This window comes from Megascapheus bottae, chromosome 3 (genome assembly GCF_031878675.1).
Source record: "Megascapheus bottae isolate mThoBot1 chromosome 3, mThoBot2.hap1, whole genome shotgun sequence".
Lineage (NCBI taxonomy): Eukaryota > Metazoa > Chordata > Mammalia > Rodentia > Geomyidae > Megascapheus > Megascapheus bottae.
In genome coordinates, this window is record NC_143511.1 from 75510867 (window position 1) to 75537280 (window position 26414).

Genomic DNA, 26414 nt, shown 5'->3' on the forward strand with positions numbered 1-26414 from the left:
GTCAACCAGGGAATCTTACTTACATGCTAGCTCTTATCTACTTTTAGCTGAACTCACCCACCCCAACCCTTATTTCATATATGAGGTCCATTTTCCCATGGATACAGGATGGGAGTAAGGGTAATGTACTTTTTCGGTCAGCCATTATGACAGAGCTGATTTCCTACCTCTGCCTATTTCCTGTTACTACCATCTCTGAGAACCTTCATCTCTCTATCTAGAAAATGGAGTAAATAATATTGTTTCACAAGACTGGGATAAGAATGAAGTGACACAGGAAACCTCCTAAAGAGTAGTTGTCATAGTGAAATCAAAGTAAAGTAGACACAATGCTTCTTAAGAGTCAAATCCTTGTATAAAGTGATAACCTTACTTACTGTTATAAGTAATAACAGCATTGGTTTTTATGAGATCTGACTAGACCTCCATCTCAAACTCTGGATGCATAGTCAGTCACAACATATCTACAAGGTGATGAGTTTCTTTGCTAGTCACATAGGGACAGCAGCACCTATTTTTAACAGCAGCTAAGAGCATTAAAGAAAATACAGTGAGAAAGTGGCTGAGCTTGCGACCGGGCCCAGCCCTGTCTGGCTATGATGTCTTGTATTTGCCCTGATCAACACTGTGTGAACCCAGGTGACAACCTCCCCCATGTATTTTGCTTTCTCCTCTTATTTAGTAAGGGGTCACCAGCTGTCTTAATGGGTGAATTATAGCAAATGTTCACACTAATTAACACTATCATCCACCAACTCCTCTCCTTCTAAAATAATTGGGGTGTGTGTGGGGGTGAACACTGACAGCTAATTCAGTAAGACCAGAATTACTGTCACACCAAAATCAGGAGAAAATATCACAAGAAAAGTATAGCCTAATATGTATAACTAATTGGACAATTATTACAAGAAATATGCCCTACATCTCCTGAAAGCAAGATTACATTGTTATATTTTTTTAAATCTATCAACACATTCTATTATACTAGCCAAATAAAGGACAAAAATTACATGATCAGCCTAATAAAAACAGAAAGAGCTTTCATAAAACACAACAACCTCTTATGACAAAAGATAACCCCTTTCAACTATGAACAATTTCTTTCATACATGTGGCATCTGTAAAAAGTCCATGGCTCATATTATATTTAGTGCTAAAAGACTGAAAATATTTCTCCTAAGACCAGTAGCAAGTCAAGTATGTCAGCTTTCACCATTTCTGTTTCATATTATGCTAGAGGGCAACTGGTTAAGAAAAAGAAATTTTTAAAAAGTCCAGAGAGCAAAGAATAATGGATATCAATCTTGATTTACAGATACATGATCTAATTATATGCCTTCAAATATACATATTAAAAATAAGTTCAGTAATATTCACCTACAAAATAAATATTCAAAAGAATATATTTTTATATACTTACAGTAAACAATTAGGAAATAAAATTAACAAACCATTTATCATCGCACAACAAAACAAAAAAAAACACAAGGATATATTTAATGAAATGAAAGCAAGCCATGTATATTGACAGCCACATGACAAAATTAATTTCAAAAAATGATATTGAGCTCTATAACACATTATATATGAAAATTAACATAAAATAGATCAATCATCTTAAAAGAAAGGCTACAACTATAAAACTCTTAGAAGAAAGCATGAGAGAAAAAATTCTTTCTAATCTTGGATTAGGCGATGGTTTTTCTTAGACACAACATCAAAAGCAGAGGCAACCAAAGAAAACAGATAAAATTAGGCTTCACTGAATTTATAAACATTTGTGCTTCAAAGAACATATTAAAGAAAGTTAAAAGACAATCCAGAATAGGAAAAAAATGGTAAATGTTATATTTGACAAAGGCCTCATAACTAGAATATAGAAAGAAGTATTATAGTATATAATAGGAGCATTATAGAAGTATAGATGCAAAAAAGGTGATTAAATCTGGGCAAAAGATTTGAATAGACAATTTTCATAGAAAATATAACATGGCTGATGAGTATAAAGATATGCTCAAAATCATTATTCACTAGGGAAATACGAAGCTACAATGATACATCAATTCATGCACACTAAGATAAGTATAAAGACACAAAATAACCAGAAGTAGAGTAGTGACTCAGGTGGTAGAGCCAGCCTTGAGTAAAAAAGCCAAGGGAGAGTATCCAAGATGCTAAGCTCAAGCCCCAAGAACAGTTAAAAAAAAATGCCAAGCCCTGTTGGCTTGTGCTTTAATCCTATCTACTCAGACATGTGAGATGTGAGGATCATGGTTCAAAGCCAGCCTTGGCAGAAAGTCAGTGAAACTCTAATCTCCAATTAACCACCAAAAGTCAAGAAGTAGAAAGAAGCCCAAGAAGGCCAATGTGGTAAAGTGCTAACCTTGAGAAAACACAGCTCAAGGATAACACTCAGGCCCTGCATTCAAGTCCCAGAACTGGTACAAAACAAAACTAACAAAAAACAGCAATAACAACAAAACAAAAACATTAGCAAGAATGTGTAGAAACTGAAAAAGCTCTGAAGTGGTGCAGTGACACTGGAAAGAAGTTTGGCAGTTCCTGGTCAAAGTTAAACCACATGACCCCAATTTCTCAATTCATGAAGGAATATATATCCATGGAAAAAACTTGCATATAAGTTTTCATGGGAACATGACTCACAACAAACAGCCAAAAATAAAGCATACAATGATCCTAATATCCATCAACTGATGAACAGATAAACAAAATGTGGTATATCCATATAATTGAATATTAGTCAGCCATAAAAAGGAATGAAGTCCTTGCTCAAAGTACGTCTTCACTGAACCCTGAAAACATTAAGTTAAGTGAAAAAATCCAGACACAAAACCCATACTGCATGATTCCATTTATGTGAAGTCACCGCAAAAGACAAATTCCTAGAGACAGAAACTAGATTAGTGGTTGCCAGAAGCAAGTGGGAGTGGGTGATGGGAAAACTGTTCATGGGTTACAGAGTTCCTTCTTAGGGGATGAAAACATTCTGAAATTTGTTGTGATGGTTATACAAAGTTATGACTATCTGAAATCTAAACTCCACAGATTTGTTTACTTCACAAAAGTGAAATCTGGTGTGGATAATATTTCAAATAAAGAAGTGTGGGGGGGGGGCGATATTCAAAACAAAACAAAAAACCAACTAAACAAAAACCATTAGAAGAGACAGGTTGAAGCTCTGTGACAGAGTACCATGCTTAGCATGAACCATGCCTTGAGTTCAACGTCAGTGTAAAAGAACCAAAAGAATATAATCTAGTAGAATCAGTGAGAAGAAGGAGGATTAAAAACCCGTTGCCCTTGGTAAGGGGGAGTGACAACTAGTTCTGTCTTTAGCGTTCTGATTTCTGACTTTGAGCCAAGTATCTCTTGCTCGGATGGGTATGTTATATTTCGTCACTTAATTCGAAAGAGTTATTTAAAAACTAGGAAACCTTCAATAGAACCTTAAGTGAACTCACACAGTTTGGTTTATTTGTAAATGTAAGAAACTGAGGACTGGGCCTGGGGGACTGTTTAAATCTGTGATCTGGTGGCAGCTTAGAAGCATGGACTTAAAGCGGGAGCTGGACCTGTATTTCCTGCTTATAGGCTGAGACACAGTAGGGGCACATTATCTCCTCCTGCCTTTCCTTGTTGATAAAATAAACACTCTTCCATCTGGCTTCCAGGGTGGTGTGGAGAATTCCTGCAGTTTCACCCGATTCTTGGCAAATGGTAAGGGCCCAATGTCTAGTGTGAATTACTATCTTAATGGCCATCACCTCCATTTCCTAGCGCCTTGCTAAACAGAAATAAACAACTGTATTCAATGTAGTGGGGCTTCACCTTGAACCCCTGGTGTGCTACCCAAGTAACCTGTGTAGGCTCCTTTCTCTCCACATCCCCAGTACTTTCTGTCCCTTCTCAGCTTTCAATTTTTGTGGTAACTCTTCCTTGACAAGGGGGTCTTTTTACAAAGGGGATCCCAGTTCCATCCATCTCCTACACTTCTGATACCACTTACCCACCCCTACATTGTTTTCTTCAAAATATTTATGGCTTTCTAATACATCATCTATTTCCTTGTTCTATTATTGATTGGTTTGTCACTGAGTACAAGAATAGGGATTTTTGTCTGTTTTATTCACTGATATCTCCCCAGTGGCATATAATATGCACGGTAAGCCCTCAACAAATATTTCTTGAATACAAACAGAGACACACAGACACACATAGACACAGACACAGACACAGACAGAAAGACTCACAAGAAACAGGGAGCCACAGAAAATTTTACACATTTTTCCTTGGATACAACTGTATGCGTATACATATTTATGCATGTATATATATACATATATATTAATGTTATAGTAAACATTCTATTTATATATTCATTTTTATTATAGTAAACATTCTATTTATATATTCATTTTTAATACACACTTATACATACATGTGTATATATAATGCACATAACATAACTACTGTATAGACATTAGATAATGTATCTATAACTTTCAGTACAGTATTCAATAAAACACAAAAGACACTAAATAAATCATCATAAAATAAAGGTTTCCATTAGATGATCCATCCCACCCCCCAACTGTGTTAAATGATGTAAATGTTCTGAGCTTGTTTAAGGTAAGGTAAACCAAGAAATGACATTTCGTATATGTTTTAAATGAATTTGGCTGGAGACATTGGCTCATACCTGTAGTCCTCTTGGCTAAAGAGGACTACAAGAGGATCAAGAGGATCAAGGTTTAACTAAAAAGCTACTGAGCCCTCAATCTCAAATAATAACAGTGAGCTTGGTGAGACATCTCTGTCATCCCAGTTGTGCAGAAGGAATATACCAGCCCGGGCATCAACAAGAGACCTCATTCAAAAAATAGCAAAAGCAAAAGAGGCCAAGCACTGATGGCTCACCTGGAATCCTGATAGTCAGAAGGCGGAGATCTGGAGATCACTGAAGCCAGCCTAGGCGGACAAGTCTCTGAGAGTCTGATCTCCCATTAACCACCAAAACGCTAGAAGTGGAGCTGTGGCTCAGGAAGTACAGTGCTTGTTTTGAGCACAAACGATAAAGGACAAGGCCCAGAGTGCAAGCCTCAGTACTGGCACAAAAAAAAGGAGCCTGCGGGCATGGGATGGGCGTGGTTCAAGTGGAAAAGCACTGAACACAGGCTTAGCAACCTCAACACTCCAATATCAAATATACAAAGAAAAAACATCTTATGATGTTAGAAATTGCAATTTACAATGGGCTATTTAAGTATAACTCATTATTAGTGATGCCACACTGACATACACATCTATCTATCTATCTATCTATCTATCTATCTATCTATCTATCTATCTTCAATCTAGTCTCTGCCCTCAGATCCCAGAATATGATTTCTCCCCCTTTAGCAGGAGCCATATAATTCTTTCCATCTACTCCATGAGACCCCATAGGCATTGCATTGACATTGTAGGTCCCTGAGTGATGGGTAAAGCAGAGCTTGCTGCCAATATGTATTTAGTTCGTTCGAATGAATGAGAAACGAGCCTTTGTTTTGATGTTATGTAACAGCACTGTTAATTCAGCATACTTGGGACAAGCCTGACTTATACATGCCTCATTTGCAAATGGAAAACAGCAGTGAGAGACTGACTCTTAAGTTGGTTTCAAGAGAAGGGATCATGTGACATGTCTTTTCCATGTGTTTTTAGTTCAGGTAGCATTGTTGTTGTTGTTGGGATAGGATCTCCCTATGTAGCCTCCTGCCTCAAGCCTTCAAGATGCTGAGATTACAGGTATATGCTACCATATCCAGCTTAGTTGAGCTATCTTGCTAGGAACTGTATGTGAATTGCCTTTGTTCTGCTGAATAATAGTTATTACCATCATATAACTGAAAAGCCTATGGTTTGACATGATTTCCTGAGTTCATTCAGCCAGCTATTGGCAAGCCAGGGTTTGTTCGATTCTGAAGAACACATTATTTGTACTACAGTATGATGCCCTTATGGGATATTTTAAAGTACCATATCCCCAATGTATTGTCTGAGACAGATCAAGCATATATAATATACTAATGACCATCTAAGCTCAAAAGACTGTCATAAGGCATGTTTCATTATTATCCTCTTATTACAGAGGAAGACATGGGAGCATATGAGGGCTCCCTCTCTAGAAAAATATGGTGGCCATAGCACTTAATCCTCATGCCACATCTCAGGAATTAAATGTCTTAATCCATGCCATTCAATCACCGCTTCACATTTTTTCAGAAAGGACAGAGAAGGAGCAATTTCTCTGGGAGAAATAGGCCTTGGCGAAGGTGGGTGCTTAGAAATAGCCAAAATTATGCTTTGATATTTCAAATTCCTGTAGTGTTTTACTCTAACATCACTACTCACCGCCTGAATCTTTGAGAGCATTAACTTCCTTTCAGTGGGGTTGGATGTAACATTCTCTTCTTTGAACTGGAATAAGGTTCTAGTTTTTTAATTTAATGTGTGTGTGTGTGTATGGTCCAGAACTAGGGCCTGAGTGCTGTTCCTTTTTCCTCAAGGCTAGTGCTGGACTACTTAACATTTCCACTTCTGGCTTTCTGTTAATTAATTGGAGATAAAGTCTCACAAATTTTCTTGCATGGCCTAGCTTTGAATCCTGAGTATCTACGTATTAGAGGTGTGAGATCTGAGTGCCTCGCTAAGTTCTATGTTTTTAAACCTCAAATTATTTTATTCTTTTATTTCTTTTAATTATTATTTAGTTAGAGTAAGTGCTTCTGGGGAAATGTCACCCCTTCTCCCCAATTTCCCTCCTCTTGTCTCTACCCTCAAGTTATATAGCTCATTTTTAAAGTTTTTTGTAGATTTTATTGATTTTTACATCATATTTCAAATGTCATGTTTAACAAACAAGTATTCAAGAAGAGAATCTCTATAAGCAATCACAGGCACATAGATTATAGAACATAAATAAAATTAAGCTGAGGGTTTTATGTCATAGATACATATTAATATATGTAATAAAACATTATGTCTATAAAGTATATAGCCAATGATAGAATAACTCGTTTTCTAAACATAATATATATTGAATATAATGACTGTATTTGCTCTCCCAAGACCTCACTTTTTTTTTTTACTATTGTTTAAGGATGCTAAGTGAACATGCATGTGTGTGTGTGTGTGTGTGTGCATGCATACAGTATGAATGAAGGATTAGCAGAGTAACTGATAAAGATACAAATGTCTTTCTTGGGATTTTTGTGCCCATTCATATACAGATACTGAGTGCATCTGTAGGCATGAGGCATGTGTGTGCATGATGTGTGTGTTACATATATGTGCTGGGGGGAGTGAAAAGCCATATGGGTTCAGAGGAGGCATCAGAGAGTTGGCAAAGCTTTATCATAGGTGAGAGCTAGAGCTCATCACTCTCATTGATTTGGGGAGACCAGAGCAATGGAGGATGGGACTGTGTGGGGAAAACAGTATAAGGATCAAGCACTCTGTCCAATCAGCAAAAAGTTAGTACATAAAGGTAGTACATTTCTGATGTCCTGGATCCTCCCAAGATCCCCAGTGCATGGGAAATTCAGGTGATAGGGAAGCCTGGCCTATCAGCCCTACCGGAGGCACTCATGTTGTCCACAGCAGCCACGCAGTGAGCTCAAAGCAAATCCACAGGGGAGGGCTGCTAGGTCACCCCTTACGTTTGGTAAGGACTGAAAGTACTTCTCAAATGTTTTGCCCTTTCACCTCCCCTTTGCATGAACTGCATGATATTTTTTAGACAATCTTTATATGGAGAATTTTTGTATTCTTTTGGTATTTCTTCATGCAGTTGCCTGCTCACACTCCTCTCGATGCTAATCTCTAGGCCACAGAGCTCTAGATTGGCTTGCAATATGGCCCAATATGGATGGAACATCATCCCATCTGCCATCTGGGTGGAATGCTATGAGCACAGTATGCATTATATGTCTGATCCTTATTTTCCTAAGAAAATTACAAGGAAGGTGGTCCCCCCCACTCCCCTGGAAAGACCATGGAAACAGGCTCAGAGTGGTGCACTACCTCTACATGAAGACATCTACCTCAGATGCAGATGGATGTCTTTGTCTGTCTGTCTGTCTGTCTGTCTGTCTGTCTGTCTGTCTGTCTGCATCTCCCAGTAGGGCTCTGCACTCAGTGTCATGCTGCTGCCCTTTTTTGTAACCAGCAGATGTGATTGTTGCTCTGACCTCAGGCAACCCCGTATAGCCTTCATCCAATATCTCAAAGCCCCAGCCACCATCCGGCTTCCTTTGCACCATGAAGATAAAGATAAGCCTCTCTGGTTGACTGGACACATTGGCCTTAGAAACCTTGAGTTACCACGATGGGGACATCAAGCTAACTGGGACTGATTTAGGCATCTGGCCCAGATAAGACCTTGCTACAGCTGGACAAGCTTTCAGAAACGTAAGACTTTGCGTAAGCACTAGATTAGAAGAAAACATTATTAAAATATTTATTTTCTTATAGGTATTGAACTAAAAAGGGGGGAAGGGCAAGTTTTGAGCAGAGAGATAAGATCTAGTGGGTATTTTTCATGTGTTGGTTTTATGGAATAGATGGTCATTGCAGAAATTAATATGAAGCAATAAACAAAAACAATCCAAGCAGCGTCATCTAGAAACAGCTACAACTCCAACTTGTTAATGTATGAAACCAGGAGTGATGGTGCAAATGGGAGAACAAGGATACATAAATCAAGTTTACTCTGCGGATTACACAGTGGTGACAGTTTCTGTGGGAAGGGAGGGGAGAACTGAGGCTGGTGAGAAAGGACATAGTCTTAAAGTATCTCCTTCATTTACATTTATTTCAATAACAAAGAAAGAATCCTTTAGTAAATGTGACAGAGTACTGACAGGCATCAATCCTGCCTGGTGACAACACATACTTCTGCCTACTCTCATGGTTTTTATTTTAGTCAGCTTGATTAAAACAAACAAATGAACACATCGCTGACACCTATGGATGTATGCTTTGCAAAGCGTATTGCACAAATAACCTTGAAAGCAAGACAAAGCAAGGTTGATTGCCCACATTTGAATTCAGAGAATTTGCTGCTCATGGGGAGAGTGGCAAAGGGAGCTTTCAAATCAAGGACATGGAGGAGGAGGGTGATACAGTTGGCACTTTATCAAGTGCTGGTCCGGAGCTCCTGGTTCTGCATTTGCCTTGATTTTGAAGACAAAACTATTCCCCTCTTTTAGAGGGCAAGGAGAAGGAAAGATTTGCCTTGGTCCAAGGACTCAGATGGCACAGGGCACTTGTGATCTCCATCTTCTCATCATTGCACTGTCCAACAATGAGCCTTGGTGTCATTGGCTCAGCACATGCCCAGATCTGAGGTTGAAACTCCTAGCTAGCCTGCTTCACAATGCACTTTGGCCTGTTCTGTCTGTGACTCTTCTCACCTCTCCACTTTCCATAAGTTTCATTGCCATGCCTCTGTTGAGTCCTCTGACCTTCCCAAGTGTTCCAGAGACAGACCAAGGGGAAGGGGAGGCTCAACAGGACAGTAGCTAAGGGTCCTTAGCATTGGCATAAAGAAGACCAATAGACTGTGAGCTTGTATTTCCTCATCTGTACAGTGGGGGAAATAAGACTTTGAGGACAATCCAATTATTTATATTTATTAATTTATTGCTTCAGTCTGGTTTTCCATACCCTTATGCCTCGTGGGGCCACAGTACTTATGAAGAATCATTTCTCCAGCACCAAATGTGACTGGAGTGTCCCTGCCTCCCAACATGAGGGTGGTGATATTACCTCAAAAAGGCAATCAGAATCCTTCCCACATGGTTCTGTCTCATTTAGAAAGGATCATACTACCTGAGAGCTTGGCCTAGTAGAGTACCTGCCTAGCATGCACAAAAACCCAGGTTCGATTCCTTGGTATAACATACATAGAAAAAGGGCAGAAATGATGCAGTGGCTCAAGTGGTAGGGCTCTAGCCTTGAGAAAATCCAAGGATAGCACTCAGGCCCTGAATTAAAAAAAAAAAAAAAAAAGAAAGAAAAAGAAAGGATCACCCATAGATCACATACAGCAATGTTCCTCAAGACCAAATCCAGCCAAAGTTACCAAGCATCTAGTTCAAGTCCATTAAGAGCTCTTTTTAACCTTCATGTTATAGTCCACACTCCTTAGCTTGGTCCAGAGTCCCTTCCTGACTTGACACCTGTCAAGTGCTTTGTTCCAGTATGCATGCCACAATCACCCCAGTATAGTAAACTTTCCAGGCTGTTCCTTACACATATGCTATATCCTCTCCCTAGAAAAGCACTTTCCATTCTCTCTCTCTCTCTCTCTCTCTCTCTCTCTCTCTCTCTCTCTCTCTCTCTCTCTCTCTCTCTCTCTCTCCTCTCTCTCTCTCCCTCTTTCTCTCTTCATTGATCTTCATCATTCCTTAAATTTTCAATTAAATTGTCATATGTCATGTCACAATTTCCTGTCTGCTTTCCTTGGGCAGAAAGGTCTTCCCTCTCCTTCCCCCTTCCTCCCCTACCCATCCCCTAGCTCTGACATCACTAACCAAATCTACTTGTGAGTTTTGTGGAAGCAGGGACAATTGTCCTGTTTATCTCTGAGTTCTTTTTTATTTTTTGGTTATGGGACTTGAACTCTGGACCTGGGTGCTGTCCCTGAGCTCTTCAGCTCAACGCTACTACCTTATCCCTTGAGACACAGCCCCACTTCCCATCTTCTAGTGGTTAACTGGAGATAAGGGTATCAATGTATGTGAATTAATGTACCTTCTATCTGGCAAATGTAATGTAACCCTTCTATTAATTATAATAAAAATATATGAAAAAAAAGAAAAGACATAAAAAATAATGCTAATCAAAATAAACTCCAAGATATGGAAACAAACAAACAAAAAAGAGTCTCATGGACCTTAGTGCCTGGGCTGGCTTTGAATCTCGATCCTCAGAACTCAGCCTCCTGAGCAGCTAGGATTACAGGCGTGAGCCACTGAGCCTGACTTCACCTCCGGGTTCTAAGAAGACAGTGTAGAACCTTCCAGAGAAGTAGACACTCAGGAAGTAATGAAATACACACTAATGCTAATCGGGAGGATGGGTCACATCTCAGCTGACCCTTAGGGAATAGAGTGTACTGAGTAAACAAAGAAAGGCAGGAAAGGGCCGGTCTGGGCTACAAAATCACTTCATTGATCTCCCTGCCTTTCTACTTTTCTCCCAAAGCTCATGATCTATACAGTGTTACAAAACCAGTTCACCAGTTCTCACTGGCTTAATTATGGAACAGTGATTTGTGTACACATTGAGCTCTTCTCGGAAGAATAAGAAACTCATGGCAAATACAGTGACTCATTTATAGGTTCCTTATAAAGGGATTATTAGAGGGGAGAACAGTTTCAGAAAAGATTTGCTTTCCCAAAACTAGCTCTGTCTCTTCATGACTTTGGCCAGGTTCTTAAACTATCACCGGCCTTTATTTCTTTATCTCTAAAGTAAGAAGAAACTAGAAGAAAAAAAAAAGGAGTTTGCCTTATACTTCTAGTTAGAAGTAAAGCTACAGTGTTTCTATAATAAGTTGTTAATTACAAAATAAATGTTTATTTATACTGCCTTCTGTGTGTGTGACATTAAGGGTACACAGAAAAATGAAAGTGGTACAGTAGTTGCCTCACGAACTGTCAAATCTAACAGGAGCATATGTAAGCATGTAAATGTACATGTAAATATGTAAGTAAGGAATGAGGCAGGGAATTCCCTTGGAGGTGACATTCTGAGGAGACAACATTTTGGCAAAGAATTGAAGGACAAACAGATGCACTCAGTAGGGGAAGAGATATACTGTGGGCCAATCCTGGGGTTGGGTGATAGCCCACACTCTGGGCTCTGTAAGTGCTAATGTTTCTTCTCAGTCACTGACTGGGAACAGGCTGAGTTCAAATCCTGTTTCTGCTCCCTGCCTATGACATATTCTCTAGCTAATTGATTTAATTCTCTGAGCTTTTGTTTTTCTCAGTTGTAAAATGGGGGATACGGGAATGCTGCCCTTTTAGAGATGATTAGATGAGTTACATTTTGAACTTCTTGGGTACTTTTAAAGTCCTTTCCAACTGGATCACCCACTGTTTTAGGGAAAATCCAAAGCATTCGCATCAGCACTCTCAGGAAGAAGGAAATCATCTCCGAAAGAACACACATTTGAGTGAAGGACTGGGAGAGGCCATGGGTAATTAGGAGAGCTTGTCCAACCAGGAATCAGCAAACAACAGTCCATTCTGTGATGTCAATGGTGGTTATGAGATAGCTCTAGACGGCTCCCCATGGCATGCCGGGGTCATCTACACTGGGACGTTGAGATCTACAAGGGTGTTGAAATTCCTGGAAGGAAACGATGACTCCAAAGGAACGCAATACACAAAACTTCACAAGATTACAGAAAAACAAACAAAAAACCCAGATCTCTAGCAGTTATCTCTGCTTTTTTTAAAAAAAAATAAAGATGTTTTATTTTGTGTGTATTTAGCTGTTTATTTATGCTGTGTCTTTAAAGCATCCTCTGTACTCATGTGCTCTGGCTCTCCCTGCCCCAGAACAAGAAGATTCAGAAAGAGTTATTCAATAGTAGTAAGTTCCTACACACTTACAAGAAGAGATTTCTGGGGATAGGCCCTTGATAAGAGTTGGGGGGGAGGTAGATATAGCTGTGGGAGGCAGACCTGTAACTCACCCACCAACCACCTCACCACCACCACCACCACAAGCAAAACAGCTCCCCAGGACCCTTCTTGCTTGTTTTAAAGTGTGCCTGTTTCCCAAGAAGAAATAGTAACTTCTTCTGGCAAGAATCCCTGAAAACAGGGCCTCTCCCCCACACCCCTTTCTCAGCTGGCCTCACACATGCTAATGCAAATCAGTCCTGACCCAGCCAGGGGTCTGTGGAATGGCTGCCAGGAGGTTTGGAACAAACATGCAAAGAATGTTATTTCATTTCTGGCATCCTGGGGAAAGAGGGACTAAGAAAGGGAAGTTAGGCAGTGAAGGAGGGAGAGAGGAAGAGAGACAGATGATTAATATGAATTCATACAGTAATGAGAGCAAAGGAAATAAATGTGAAGGATAGGAAGAAGTTCACAAGAATAAAGGCCCTTCTGCATGGCACAAATATTTTTTAACTACATATGTGCATTTTGAAGTAGCATTTTTTTATTTCCTTTTTTTATGCAAGATAAGACTTTGCCTCCAAGGTTAAACACTGTTTTACAGAGGTCATCTAGCTACAAACTAGTAGAGTCGGTATCTTCAACCCAGATCTCCAAGGTTCAAATCTTGAATGTAAAAATGGAAATGGGTGGGATTGGGTGAAACAGAAAGGAGAATGATGGAGGAGTGGCATTGATAAGGATATGTTATACTCATTTATCAATATCCTACATAATTGTAAAAAATCAAAAAGTGAAAACACAAATAAGAAAGCTCAAATCTTAAAATGTATCTTGTCATTGAGACTGCGCAATTAAATATCCTTTGATAGATTTCCAAAGAAAACCTGGAGCCCAACACCACACCCTATGGTCCTCCCTTCCATCTATTACCTGTTCTGATTCTAGATCCCTATCACTAGATAGATAGGTAGCTAGATAGATACCATGATATATTACTATAACATATTCCTACCTAGTCTGACTATCGTTAGGCTTTCTTTCTCTTAGGATATCTTTTAGAAATCTGTATGTGACTCTCCAATAACTACTCAGGGTCTGAATGAGAACATAAGAGTAAGGATGCCACTTGAGGTTGGAACTATCAAGGTTCCATTTGAATAATACCTTTGTGGGAGCTACCTGTCTGTGGCTTAGGTTTATAATCATAGCCACTCAAGGAAGCTGAGATCTGAGGATCACAGTTCAAAGCCAGCCCCCGTAGAAAAGTCAAAGAAACTCTTATCTCCAATTAACAAGTGAAAAGCTAAAGTAGTGCTGTGAATCAAATGGTAGAGCACCAGCCTCGACCAAAAAAAACTAAAGTACAGTAGAGGCCCAAACTCAAATGCCAATAGTGCCCTGCCCTTCCCCCCCCAAAAAAAGAGATTTCAAATTCCAACTAGATCACTGCCTAAGAGAGAAATGCAAAAGACTATACAAACTTAAGCTCTGAAGCTAGACAGTCAGACATCTTGTATCAGAACCATGGTTCTGCCTTTTACCAGTGAGGTAACTTTAGGAAAGTCATTTTTAGACTTTAATAATTGACTTATCTATATAAAAAACAAGATTTTATTGTACCCAGTGCAGAGGTTGCCTAAAGTAGTAGACTTAAAGCTCTTAGCCCAATGCTAGCATGGAGCAGACAAGGCTGAGAGACAGTTTGTGATGACAGTAAGTGGCATAGAGGGACCATATCACTACTTTCTACTAGGCTAGTCTTGCAATAGTTGTTCACATGAAAAACTGACTGTAATCATTAAAGCTGTACTGCCTAGCATTAATCTGATTTAGTACCCACTAAGTGCCAGGATTCACTGGTACATAGCACATGGTTTCTGAAATTTTTCCTATTTTTTGAAGTCTTGGGTCTCTGTGATCCTAAGAACTATGTTAGGGATGGGCTCAATGAATAACCAAAGGAAAAAAGAGCAAGAGACAGCCATTTCTTATTATATGTTTTGTTTAGAAAATATGGCCCCAAATTGGCCACATCTTATATCCAAAGGATTCTTAAGAACTTCTTACAGACAGAAGAGAAGTTTGATTAACTGCAGGACAATTAGACAAGCATTTTTGGTAATATCAGATGAATACCAATTAAAGATTCTATCTATGTATTGCAATCCTCCTTCTTCAGTCTCCCTAGAAGTGGGATTACAAGTATGTGTGATCATACCCTATTTAATGAAAGATCTTATCATAGTTGATATATATTTGACATCATATTGAGCATGCTATGCCTGAGAGCTCTGTATATGTTGACTTTTCTACCTTTGTTTCACAATAAAACTCTCACAAAGGAACTAGCAGTACCCCCCTTTACAGATATAAAATCTATAAACTAAGAAAAATAAGTACCATATGCACCTAGAAGGATAACATGACCCCATGGTCTTAGCCTCTGGGATACTCAGGACAATGGCAAGCCACAAAGATGCTTAGATCTAAAACAAGAGAACAGCAGGTAGACAACTTTATGGAGTTAGGAGCCCTGGTCCAGCCCAGCTCTCTTACTAACAACATAGTTTTCTCTATAAATAAAAACACTGGATCAGTGATGTTTGTGGCCTCAGTAACTACAGTTCTGTGATTCAAATAAGAAAGCACATTGGAGCTGCTGGTAAATGGAGGGGTCTCTCCTGATGGCGGGGGGAAGGAGAATAGAAAATAAAGAACAATGCCAGAAGTCTGGATTCTGTCTTGCCTCTGGCTCTCTACACATCATTAATGGTGATCCGCTGCAGTCCGCTAACACCTTCTCAGTGATGACCTCAAGTTTGCTTACAGCAAAAGCCTCCTCCACAGATGGAGGTGAGAGACTGGGAAAGGAAGCCTTCCGTGTGCAGCGTGAAACCCACAGCCAATGTCATGAGAGCAGGGTGGGGAAAGAATCAAGGAGCATGGTCTCATTTCTAAAGCCCTCTAAGGGGTGGAGCAGGAAGGGACTTCTCCACAGAGCCTCTCACTGCAATGAGGAGGAAACTAAGGTGAAGAAAGACACAGCTCTTTACCTTGGCTCCTAGGGCAAAACAAAACAAAGCAACAACAGCATCAACAAAAGAGTTCAGAGCCTAGGTGGAGCTTACGACTCCATTGAACAAACTTACCCTGAGGTGGAGCTAACTCTGAAAATTATCCCTAAAAAGTGATGCCATAATAGAAAGTGACAGTCACAGTTTCCGGGGAAGAACTGTGGATTGGGCATCTTGGCTGTGCTTGGCTAGAAAGCTTATAGGGGTCTCTCAAGCTTCATTATCTGTAAACTGAGAGAACAGACCTAGGGTTAATAAAGACTTACCAGTTAATGGTTATGGTTGGCTTGAATTTCATCAATTTAAAATTGGGTGACGTATACTCAATACCTAGAATTCCGCCTTTAGACTTGCCAGTATGAGGTCAGCCTTTTCACACCACAGTAGAGTAGTAGAGTCTAAGCATTCTCACCTCCATTTTTAGTTCACTACAGCCCACACAGTTCCCTGTTTCAGAGCCACACTGACCAACCCACGTCACTGTTCAGTTTCTCCTTTGAAAGTCCAGCTGAGTTCTTCTTTCCATTGACTCTCTGCCAACCCAGCAGGGGGAATCTCACTGTCCCCTGAGATTGCATGCCAACTGAGCACGTGTGACAGACTGTTTCATAATGTCAAGCTGAAATTGCCTTCTTTTGTATGGTTGTACCACTGTCCTGTTTTGGAGGGTCACAATGAATACACCTCAGCCCTCTAGGCTGAGATCTGAAGATCTCTGTTCAAAGCCACCTAGGGCACAAGAGTCCGTGAGACTCTTATCTCCAATTAACCACCAGAAAACTGTTAAGTGGCACTCTGGCTCAAGTGACAGGGTGCTAATCTTGAGCTGAAGAGCTCAGGGACAGCGCCCAAACCCAGAGTTCAAGCCCCATGACTGACCAAAAAAAAAAAAAAAGGTAACTACTTTGTTAAGTGGCAAAAAAATTCAATATATACCCTAAAAAATGAAGAAAAGTAAGGAAAGGGGTAGATTTGGAGGGTCAGGTAAAAATGTTGGAAGGGCTGACATTGATCAAGATGCACTGTGTTCATGAGTTACTTTGTTAAATGCGAACTCCTTTTGTACAACTACTTAAAGATAAGAATATTCAAGATATGAACAAACAGTCCATATTTTCATATATTCCATAGGAGTGACATTTCTAGGGTCTTTGGTGATCTGCTCCCTCTTTCCATTACAAATCATCACCCTTCTGGAATCATGAAGCCTATTCATATCATTCTCTCTCAAAGCCTTTTCACAATACCTTGGGGGGGGAAGAGAAGGAGAGAAAGAGAGAGAGACAGACAGAGAGAGAGAGAGAGAGAGAGAGAGAGAGAGAGAGAGAGAGAGAGAGAGAGAGAGAGAGAGAGAGAGAGAGAGACAGAGACAGAGAGAGACAGAGACAGAGAGATAGACGAAGAGAGAGAGGGGGTGGAATCCAAATTGGGGCTTGAACTCAGGGAATAAGGGCTATCCCACTCTATCAATTGAGTGTCTGCTTTACTTCTAGCTGTTTTTGCTGGTTAATTGAGATAAGAATCTCACAGACTTCATGCCCAGGTTGGCTTTGAACCAAGATGCTCAGATCTCAGTCTTCCTGAGTAGCTATGATTACAGGTGTGAACCACCAGTTCCTGGCCTCCACAGCAATTCTAATTCTAATTCTAGGTCCTTTGCTATCTGTAGCCCTACCTTTATAATTTCCCTGGCTCTCCCTACCTTAGCTATACTCTCTGTTATATAGGATCTCTTGCTAGCCAGCTGGTCTGCAATTTGGCCTCTAATAGAAACCCTGTTGAGCTTCCTAATAGTTACTTCTGGTAACCAGTATAAAAAAAAATTGGTGGCTTTGAACAAAAGAAATACATGACTTCACAGTTCTGGATATCAAGGTGCTAACAGGACCATGCTCTCTCTGACAGCTCTCAGGAACAATCTTTCCTTGTCTTTTCCACCTCTGGATTGCACCAGGGTTGTAACAGCATGATTGAAATTACCACCTCCACCCTCCATGTCTTCTCTCTGCGTGTTCCTGGTTTCTTCTCTGCTTGGAATGACATCAGTCATTGGATTTAGGGACTAATCTAATCCAGTATGATATCATCTTGATCTGTAGAATAATTATATCTGCTAAGCCTATTTCCAAATGCAGTCATGTTCTGAGGATTTGGTATAGATAAATTTGGAAGAGACCTAGTTCAGCCCATGACAGTCCTTCCTTTCACTTCCTCGGAAAGACTTGGCAGCAGAGCCCCCCTGGCCCCCCTGGCTGGGGTGCTGTCTCTGCTGTGGTACTCTCACAGCACCTGGGATTTCCCCCAAAGAATATGGAGAAAGGCATGATGCCATTACTTGGTTCCTTCTCTGTCTCACTGCACTGACCGTGAACTTCAAGAGTGCAGAAACTAGCGCAGGCAGTTCTGCATCTCAAGTGCCTACCTTAGGGTGAGGCACTTTGTAGGTGGCCAACAGATATGAACTTTTTCTCCAGCACTCTGAAATGCAGTTAGCTACAAAGAGAGAGAGAGAGAGAGAGAGAGAGAGAGAGAGAGAGAGAGAGAGAGAGAGAGAGAGAGAGAGAGAGAGAGAGAAGCTGCTACCCAGATAGTGACATAACTGAATGTGACGTATGTTGTGTCCACTTTAACCTGGCCCATTCCTCACTTAGAACAGACTTGTGGAATCTCCAGTTAAGGGGTTTCTACCTTCCCTTTTGATCTATTCTTGATCTGTGACCAGTGGCTTCCCCAATACTCAACCCAACCCAGCCTGTTGTTTATACTATAGTTAGAATTGTTACCACAAAGCACAGATTAAAATACATCTTGAGCCTCCTCAGTGTCTTTTCTGGCTCCCTATTACCTGCAGGAAAACCTCCAACTCTTCTGCGTGGCATTCAAGGTCTTGCTCTGCAGCACAGCCTCAATTCTTCCCCACCCCTGCCATGAGGTTACATGAGTAGTCTCTGCCCTGTCCTCAATCCCTGGCTGATGTCCCATTCCTGGATGAAATCCTGATGCAGTCTGAGGAAAGAAATAGACTGCCTGAGAGTCCCCAGCAGGTTTGAGGAGCCTCACTGTCTGTCGGCTGAAAAACAGCATTATTTTTCCTCTATGAGTCTCTCTTGGCTTGGTTTTCATGGCTGTATTTGCTTCTGGCTTGAGGATAGCTCTTCCCCTCTCTAGGGCCTCAACTGTTTCTTCTGCAGTGGTCAGTATGATCTGATATTATATGGAGCTGAATCACTAGACTGCACCCCTCACCCTTACTCTATGACTCGTAGGCCTGGGCACTATAGCCAAGCCAGGTTCACATCCCACTCCAGTTTAGGGACATCATAAGTACCTGGGACTTGCTGTTTCTTGGAGCCTTTGACCTCACTCAGCTGCCTATTCAGCAAAGCCTAACAATAGGCAAAAACCTAGACATCTAAACTGAAATGGGATGTAGCAGGGGGTAGAATGAAAGGGGGAAAAAACAAGAGGATGGGAAATAAGAGATTCTAGGATGGCATAAGACAGACAACAAACAATGGTAAGAGAGGAAAGCACAGGGAGAGAAATCAGAAGAGAGGAACACACACAAAATGAACAAGAAAATGAACAAATAAGGAAAACAAACCAGAAATAGGAAGTCAGATGTGGAGTTGGAAGTAGCATTTATGAATAAGAAAGAAACAAGAAAAGAAGAGAAGGAAATGAAGGAAAATGGACAAAACAGAAAGAAGAGATTAAAAATAGCAGAGGATAGGCCAGGAGTTTGGCCTAGTGGTAGAGTGCTTGCCTAGCATGCACGAAGACCTGGGTTGGATTCCTTGGTACCGTGCTGTGGCTCAAGTGGTAGAGCTCTAGCCTTGAGAAAGCCCAAGGCCAGTGTTCAGGCCCTGAGTTCAAGGCCCAGGACTGTCAAAAACATAGCAGAGGATAACCAGGAAGGGAGGGAGAGAAGACAAAAGGGAAGGAGGAGTGTGGAGAGAGAAAAGAAGGGAGGGAAGAAGGAAGAAAAGCAAGAGAGCGGTGAGTATTGAAGAGAAAGAAGAGAGGGAGGGAAAGAATGGGGAATGAGTGAGGATAGAAGGATTACAAAGAAAAATAGTAAGAAGATTTCACACTTGGAAAGCAAAAGCTAGGAAACAGCAGGATAGCAGCTCTCTTAGATCTCTCTTGGCTTCTTTTCTTGGTGTGTCCTAGACTGACCATAGTGGCAGTCTTACCTTATACTGGTTCAGAGACTAAAAACTGAGGCCTGCTTAGCAAAGCAAGCTTCTTCTCTTCATACGGATTAGGACTCCACTGAACAGATTGGGTCATTGGAACCAACAGAAAGAGAGCATCTACCCGAGATTTGAATGAAACTCTTTCATCTGGACACGGACCCTTGCTTGCCTTCCCAACTACCAGGGACCTATCTCTTCCATCTGTTGATATGTATAGCCTCTGAACTATGGAAAGTATGCTTGCAGTGTCTTTTTCTAGAAATGGACCTCCAGGATATGGAAACAAGAACTATATAATGTATGATTGTTGTTCTTAATGTACTATGGTATATTCTCATCTCTATTGTTGTCCCTTGGTTATTCTCATATTGTTACAGTATCTTACCTTGTTATTGGGTATATTGTATATACATTTATTTGTTTATTTGAAATAGGAAAGGGAAGAGGGGAAAACAAGATAAGGGGAGGGGGAGGGGAAGGGAAATGGGGACAAAAACATGAGAAGGGGTATCAAGGTATGTGAAGTAATGCACCTTCTATCTGGCAAATATAACTGTAACCCTTCTATTAATTACAAGAAAAAAATGGACAATGAGACCTCCAAAGGGAAAGTCAGGTTCCTAAGGCCCCATAGGGATTTAGGGCAATGGGCACAATGATTCTTTTTTTTTTTTTTTTGCCAGTCCTGGGCTTGAGCTCAGGGCCTGAGCACTGTCCTTGGACTTTCTCAAGGCTAGAGCTCTACCACTTGAGCCTCAGCACCATTTCTGGCTTTTTTCTATGTATGTGGTACTGAGGAATCGAACCCGGGTCTTCATGCATGCTAGGCAAGCACTCTACCACTAGGCCAAACTCCCAGCCAGGGCACAATGATTCTTAATACCTATACAACCTTACATTGTCTGAACAAGTACTTCTGAAAGTCAGCCCTGGAGGGGTCCTGATAACTGTCCTGATGATGTTCTGTGATGATTCTTGATATAAGCAGAGGAAGGAGGTAGGTCAGGAAAAATGAGAAATAATGGGATTTTTATGTAATTTATAATAATAACATCCATGATAGGGCCCTGACTATTTCTGTGATGCACTGCCCAGGCTGTACCCAGGAATGGGTGGTGTCCAGTGGATAGTGAGGCATCTGCTGACACTCCATCCAAGGTTCATTAGGACTTTGTAATGTTATCTTTGAGCCAGTAGCCTCAGTTCCTTCACAGAAACATGGGAGTCTGGAGAATGAGAAACCACTCTGCCAAGGAGAGCTGACATCAAAGGTATTTTAAGTGTGTGTCTGTGGGGAGGAGCAGGTATACTCAAATAAGATAGAGACTGAACTTTCAGCCTTGCACTGTGGGAATTAGAGAGCAAGGACAAAATTTTAGAGCTTAGGAACAGGCATGTAGCTTTTGGTAGAAGTGATAAAGTGTTTCCCATGTATTTTTCAACCCATCTAGGCAAAGATCTTGTGTAGAAGACCACGGCTTGCATTTTCTCCTCTCTACAATTTTTCCATATCTAAGAGAGGATGGAAGGAAGGAAGGAAAGAAGGAAGGAAGGAAGGAAGGAAGGAAGGAAGGAAGGAGAGAGGGAGGGAGGGAGGGAGGGAAGAAGGGAGGGAAGAAGGAAGGTGAGAGGCAGGAAGAGAGGGAATAAGGGACTGAGGAAGGGAAAAGGAGGAGGAAGGAAGGAAGGGGGAAAGGAAGAAGAGGAAGAAGGAAGAATGGAAAGAGAGGGAAGAAGGAAGGGAGGGAGGAAAGAAGGAAAGAAAAAAGGAAGGAAGGGGGAAGAAGGAAGGGAAGAAGGAAGAAGGAAGGAATAAAGACAAAGATTTAGAAATCTAGAGATAGGTGTAAAAGTATGATATTGTACAGCAGTGTAGCTCCTGGCTCAAGTAAATTCTCAATAAAAATAGGACTGCTACTACTATCCAGGCAGTGATAGCAGCACTGGAAATTATGGGCTTAGTTTGCATTCCCCTTGCCTACATCCTCTTGCCATGTGTGAGTCTTAAAACCTAGTGAGTTCAGCCTTTCCTAACAGAGAGAACATGAAGGCCAGAGAAGGAGGAGGAACTGACATAGAGTAGTACAGAGGGCAGTGAGAACTGACATCTGATATTTGACCTTAAAGTCATAGGGTGTGTGTGTGTGTGTGTGTGTGTGTTGTGTGTGTGTGTGTGCGCGCGTGCGTGTGTGTGTGTTGTGTGTGTGTGTGTGCGTGCGTGTGTGTGTGTGTTGTGTGTGTGATGCCCTCCCCTCTCCAGTCTTGTTTTTTTCCCTTGTTTTTTGTTTATTTGTAGAGTTTTCCTCTATTCTCTGAACTCTAAAAGCCTCCTACGAAGAAGTATCTCCTGCATGATGTTTCCATCATGCAGGCTGGCACTGGCACCGGGCTGAAGTAGTCTGGCTCTTGGCATTCACTGCAGACAGAGGTGAGAGTGGGCCTGAGGCAAGCCTCTAGAGGTGTAGGAATGAGTGCCCCATCCCTAGGAATCAGGCCTGGCTGCTCCTGGCATGCTCACTGGTGACCCTTTGGCAGCCATCCACGAGTAGTGAAAGGCCAGGCAGCCAAGACAAGACAGAGACTAATTATCTTGGGCAATAGGAAATTGGAGAACAACTTACAAGAAGGATCTCTAGGCCTTTAGCCAGACAAAGACAGGGACCCCAGATGCCCAAGTCTGGCTCCAGACATTGGTTCTGAGTAGAGATTTTCACTCAGGATCATCCTTGGACAGCAATATCCCAAGGGAACAGTAGCTGGCCTCCCTGTTAGACCTTCTGGAGACCCTCTCCCTCTGCTGCTCTTGTTTGTTTTCATTCAAAGCAAAACAAATGAAACAAACAAGGAAATTCAATTTAAATAGGGCACGGGTGCTAATGTTTCTGTTTTGTTACAGCAGGGTGAACTTAGGACAGAAAATCAGCCTTGATTCCTGAGGCACTGTATGAAATTACACAGACAGAGAGTCTGCGAGAACCATTTTTTCCTTCTAGGTAAGATGAAGAGGAAGAGTAGTGATGGGGGAGAGAGTCAGAGAGAGAGAGAGAGAGAGAGAGAGAGAGAGAGAGAGAGAGAGAGAGAGAGAGAGAGAGAGAGAGAGAGAAACAGGGAGACACAGAGAAAGACATGGAGTGATAGAGAAATTCAACAAAAAAATAGAACAGAGAAAACAAATAGAAAAACAAAGGAGTAATAGGGAGACCGTAAAAGAAAGGCAAGAATCCACATAGCAAACACTTACCCAGAAGGGTTGCAAACAGAGAGAAACAGTCAGGACAAACAAAACAAAAGTAAGAGAAATAGATAAGTTGGAAAGGCTAGACTTTGGTAGGGAAGTAAGAAAAAAAGAGACAGAAGTATGTATAGTCAAAACTCCCAAGCTGTGGAGGATCTAAACAGCCTTCATTTAAAAGATTTTGAAGTTTTAGAACAGAGAGAGGATAGGAATGGTTACCCCAAGGTTCCCATGGCAGAAATGATAATAATAAGATGTAAACAGAGCCTTCATGATGCATAAACCAGACCTCCAATCAGCTGACTCCTTCTGTGGACAGGTGGAATTTGGTGACTGGTTATGTTTTTGAACTAAACTCAGCTCTTTTTGAACTTCTCCCTTTCACCTATCCTTTTCTGTTTTCTTTTTCTCCCTTGAAGGCCATTTTTTTTCAAAGTGAGTAGAATGCCACCTTGCTACATAGAATCACTTCCTGCAGGGTTGGCCTTGGGAGAGACACTGGTAACAAAGCACTGAGCAAAGAGATAGCCACGGGAAGAAGATCACTAACAGTCTCCACTGGCCTATGGGAAGGCATTCTGCTAAACTCTTTTCTTGAAGCTTCTTACAATCCTGGAAGAAAAGAGTGATCACCAACTTTTCTGTTTCCAGAGGAAGGAACTGTCACAGAGAATGGAGAGAACTGAGTTGCCATTAACTTAGTTCACACAAAGCAGAATCAGGATTCATACCCAGCCCAACCTGTCCCCAAAGCCTTGTGCTCTTTTGCACTGCCACATAAGAGGCCTTTTTGGTTTGGGAAGAAAACAAATTTTGGTAAAGAAGGAGCAAGCAGAAACTGAGAAAGCCCAAGAATGGACACAGGGACTGTTTTAAAACTGGAGACTGAGTAGGTCAGATATCACGGGAGGGCTGCCACCAGTGGGATGGGAGACTGTTCCAAACAGCACTCTGGCTCCTTGTCAGAACTGTGTAGGTTCCAGGGCCATTAATAAGATCCATTCCAAAAAAATAAATAAATAAAGAGGATGAAGAGAAGATGAGTTCATGGACAGGAAAAGATATTGCCCCTTCATGAAGTGGGGAGGAGAGTTGGTGCCAGGTAGTGAACAAGAAGAGAGGCCAGGAAAAGTGTTAGTCTCTTGAAACGTTGCAGCTGGTGTGTCAGGTCCTCCACATTAATTGTCTGGGGATCCACAAAACTATTTCATGGCTCTCTATATAATGGAGATGTACCTTAGCCTAGCTAACACCAAGTCCCTACAATTCTACTCAAAGACAGAGGCACTCCTTCTGACTTAGCAGATAACATCCACTGGAGAGGATTAGATCCTTTCCTTTAGATGCTGCCTTTCACATCACTTGGAGAATGGGTAGGGTGGAAGGTGACATTTATTATTACCACAAGGGTAGTATCAGGAACAAGAATAATGGCTAATACTTATCGGTGAATAATTTCACTGGAAGCTCATCACTAAGCAGACAGCTTGTATACCATCTCATCGAATATCAAGGATGATTGGTTGATTGGGTGGAAACATAGATGGATGGATGAAGACACTAATGCAGGACAGACAGATGAGTGAATGAATCTCGGAGTGAATGATATAGTTGTATAGCTAGTAAATAAAGCCCCGAGCTTCTAAGTTACTAAGGTAGCATATACTTTCATAACTGAGGATATCTGATCTTTAGACTTCTATAAGATAGCTTGTGACCGGCGCCGGGAGTTTGGCCTAGTGGTTAAAGTGCTTGCCTAGCATGCATGAAGACCCGGGTTCGATTCCTCGGTACCACATACACAGAAAAAAGCCGGAAGTGATGCTGAGGCTCAAGTGGTAGAGCTCTAGCCTTGAGAAAGTCCAAGGACAGTGCTCAGGCCCTGAGCTCAAGCCCAGGACTGGCAAAAAAAAAAAGATAGCTTGTGATGACTCTCCACATAGAACCATGCAACTTGATTCCCTTTTCTGAGACTTCTAAATGAATCTCACCTCTAAATGAATCTCTTCTTGCATTTTCAGAAGTTTAAATGCAATGACTCTAACATACTCAAAAAGGACATAAGTATATGTTCACAGATACCAGATATATTCATATCATCTGCACCGAAGCAAGAAAAGTACAGTAGGTTGGGCAGAGATTCCCATTCCAGCCATTGATATGTTACTCCCTGATTCTAAGTAAGATGCTTCCTCTCTAGACTGCAAATTCTTAATCAACAGAAGAAATGGCTTCAAATTTCTGGCTCTCTTAGGACCTTTTTGGATTGAGATTATGGGATTTTTTTTGCCAGTCCTGGGGTTCAAACTCAGAGCTTGGGTACTGTCCTTAGACCCTTTTTTTCTCATGGCTAATGCTCTGCCACTTGAGCCACAGTGCCACTGCTGGCTTTTTTCATGTAGGTACCAAGGACTCAAACCCAGGGATTCATGCATGCTAGGCGAGTACTTTACCACTAGGCTATGTTCCTAGCCCCATACTTATGGGATTTTATGACTCTTCATCACATCTAAAGTATACACATCTAAACCTTTGCATCTCAAGTCATTTTTGCTGGCCTACATCGAAGTACTCCTGCCTGTCTTCCTAAGATTCAAACCTTTTCTGTCTGTTCCAAACTCCCCGCATACCCATCATCATCTTACTTGTAGAGACCATCGGGCTCCAGGCACTTGAAGATGACTGAGTAGATATTGACTTCAGGAACCTCTCCATGGCTTCGACCAGCTGCAACGCAAGATGTGCCCAGGCCAGAGAGTAAGTCATCAGCAAAACTCAGGAATTCTCCTAGAGGGAGACAAAGAAAAGTGAGCTCCCCAGCCCAGGTCTTGGTGAGCTGACATTCATTCCCAAACCCGTCAAATGTCTGGATACTATCAGGAGAATCAGTAGAAAAGCTACATGTGTATGATCATATGAAATGATGTTTATCAAGATGAACTCCAAGAAATGGAAACAGAGGTTTTTGTTATTTTGTCTTTTCTTCCTTTCCCCTCTGTTATTTTTTTGCTGTCTGTACCTTTTGTCTTGTAAGTTTATCTATTTTGAGGAGGGTAAATGTGAGTACAGAAATGGTGGGAAAAGGGTCAACAAATACAACAGTGATACTTACTAGACACTGTGTTGAAAATAAACTACACAACTTGTGAGGAAGGGAGTCTGGAGGGGAAAAACTGGGAGAAAATTAGGGTGACACTGT

The 26414-nt window shown here is 41.2% G+C and overlaps 1 protein-coding gene across 8 annotated transcripts in view; it reads right to left on the reverse strand.

The window, feature by feature from the left end:
- Window positions 1-26414, reverse strand: part of Astn2 (astrotactin 2) — an 854736-nt gene that overhangs the window by 23823 nt on the left and 804499 nt on the right. For all 8 annotated transcript variants that reach the window (XM_090330513.1, XM_090330512.1, XM_090330508.1 and 5 more), the window contains one exon: window positions 25861-26002. In XM_090330513.1, coding sequence (XP_090186639.1) covers window positions 25861-26002 — 142 coding nt within the window. The remainder of the gene's footprint in view (window positions 1-25860; window positions 26003-26414) is intronic.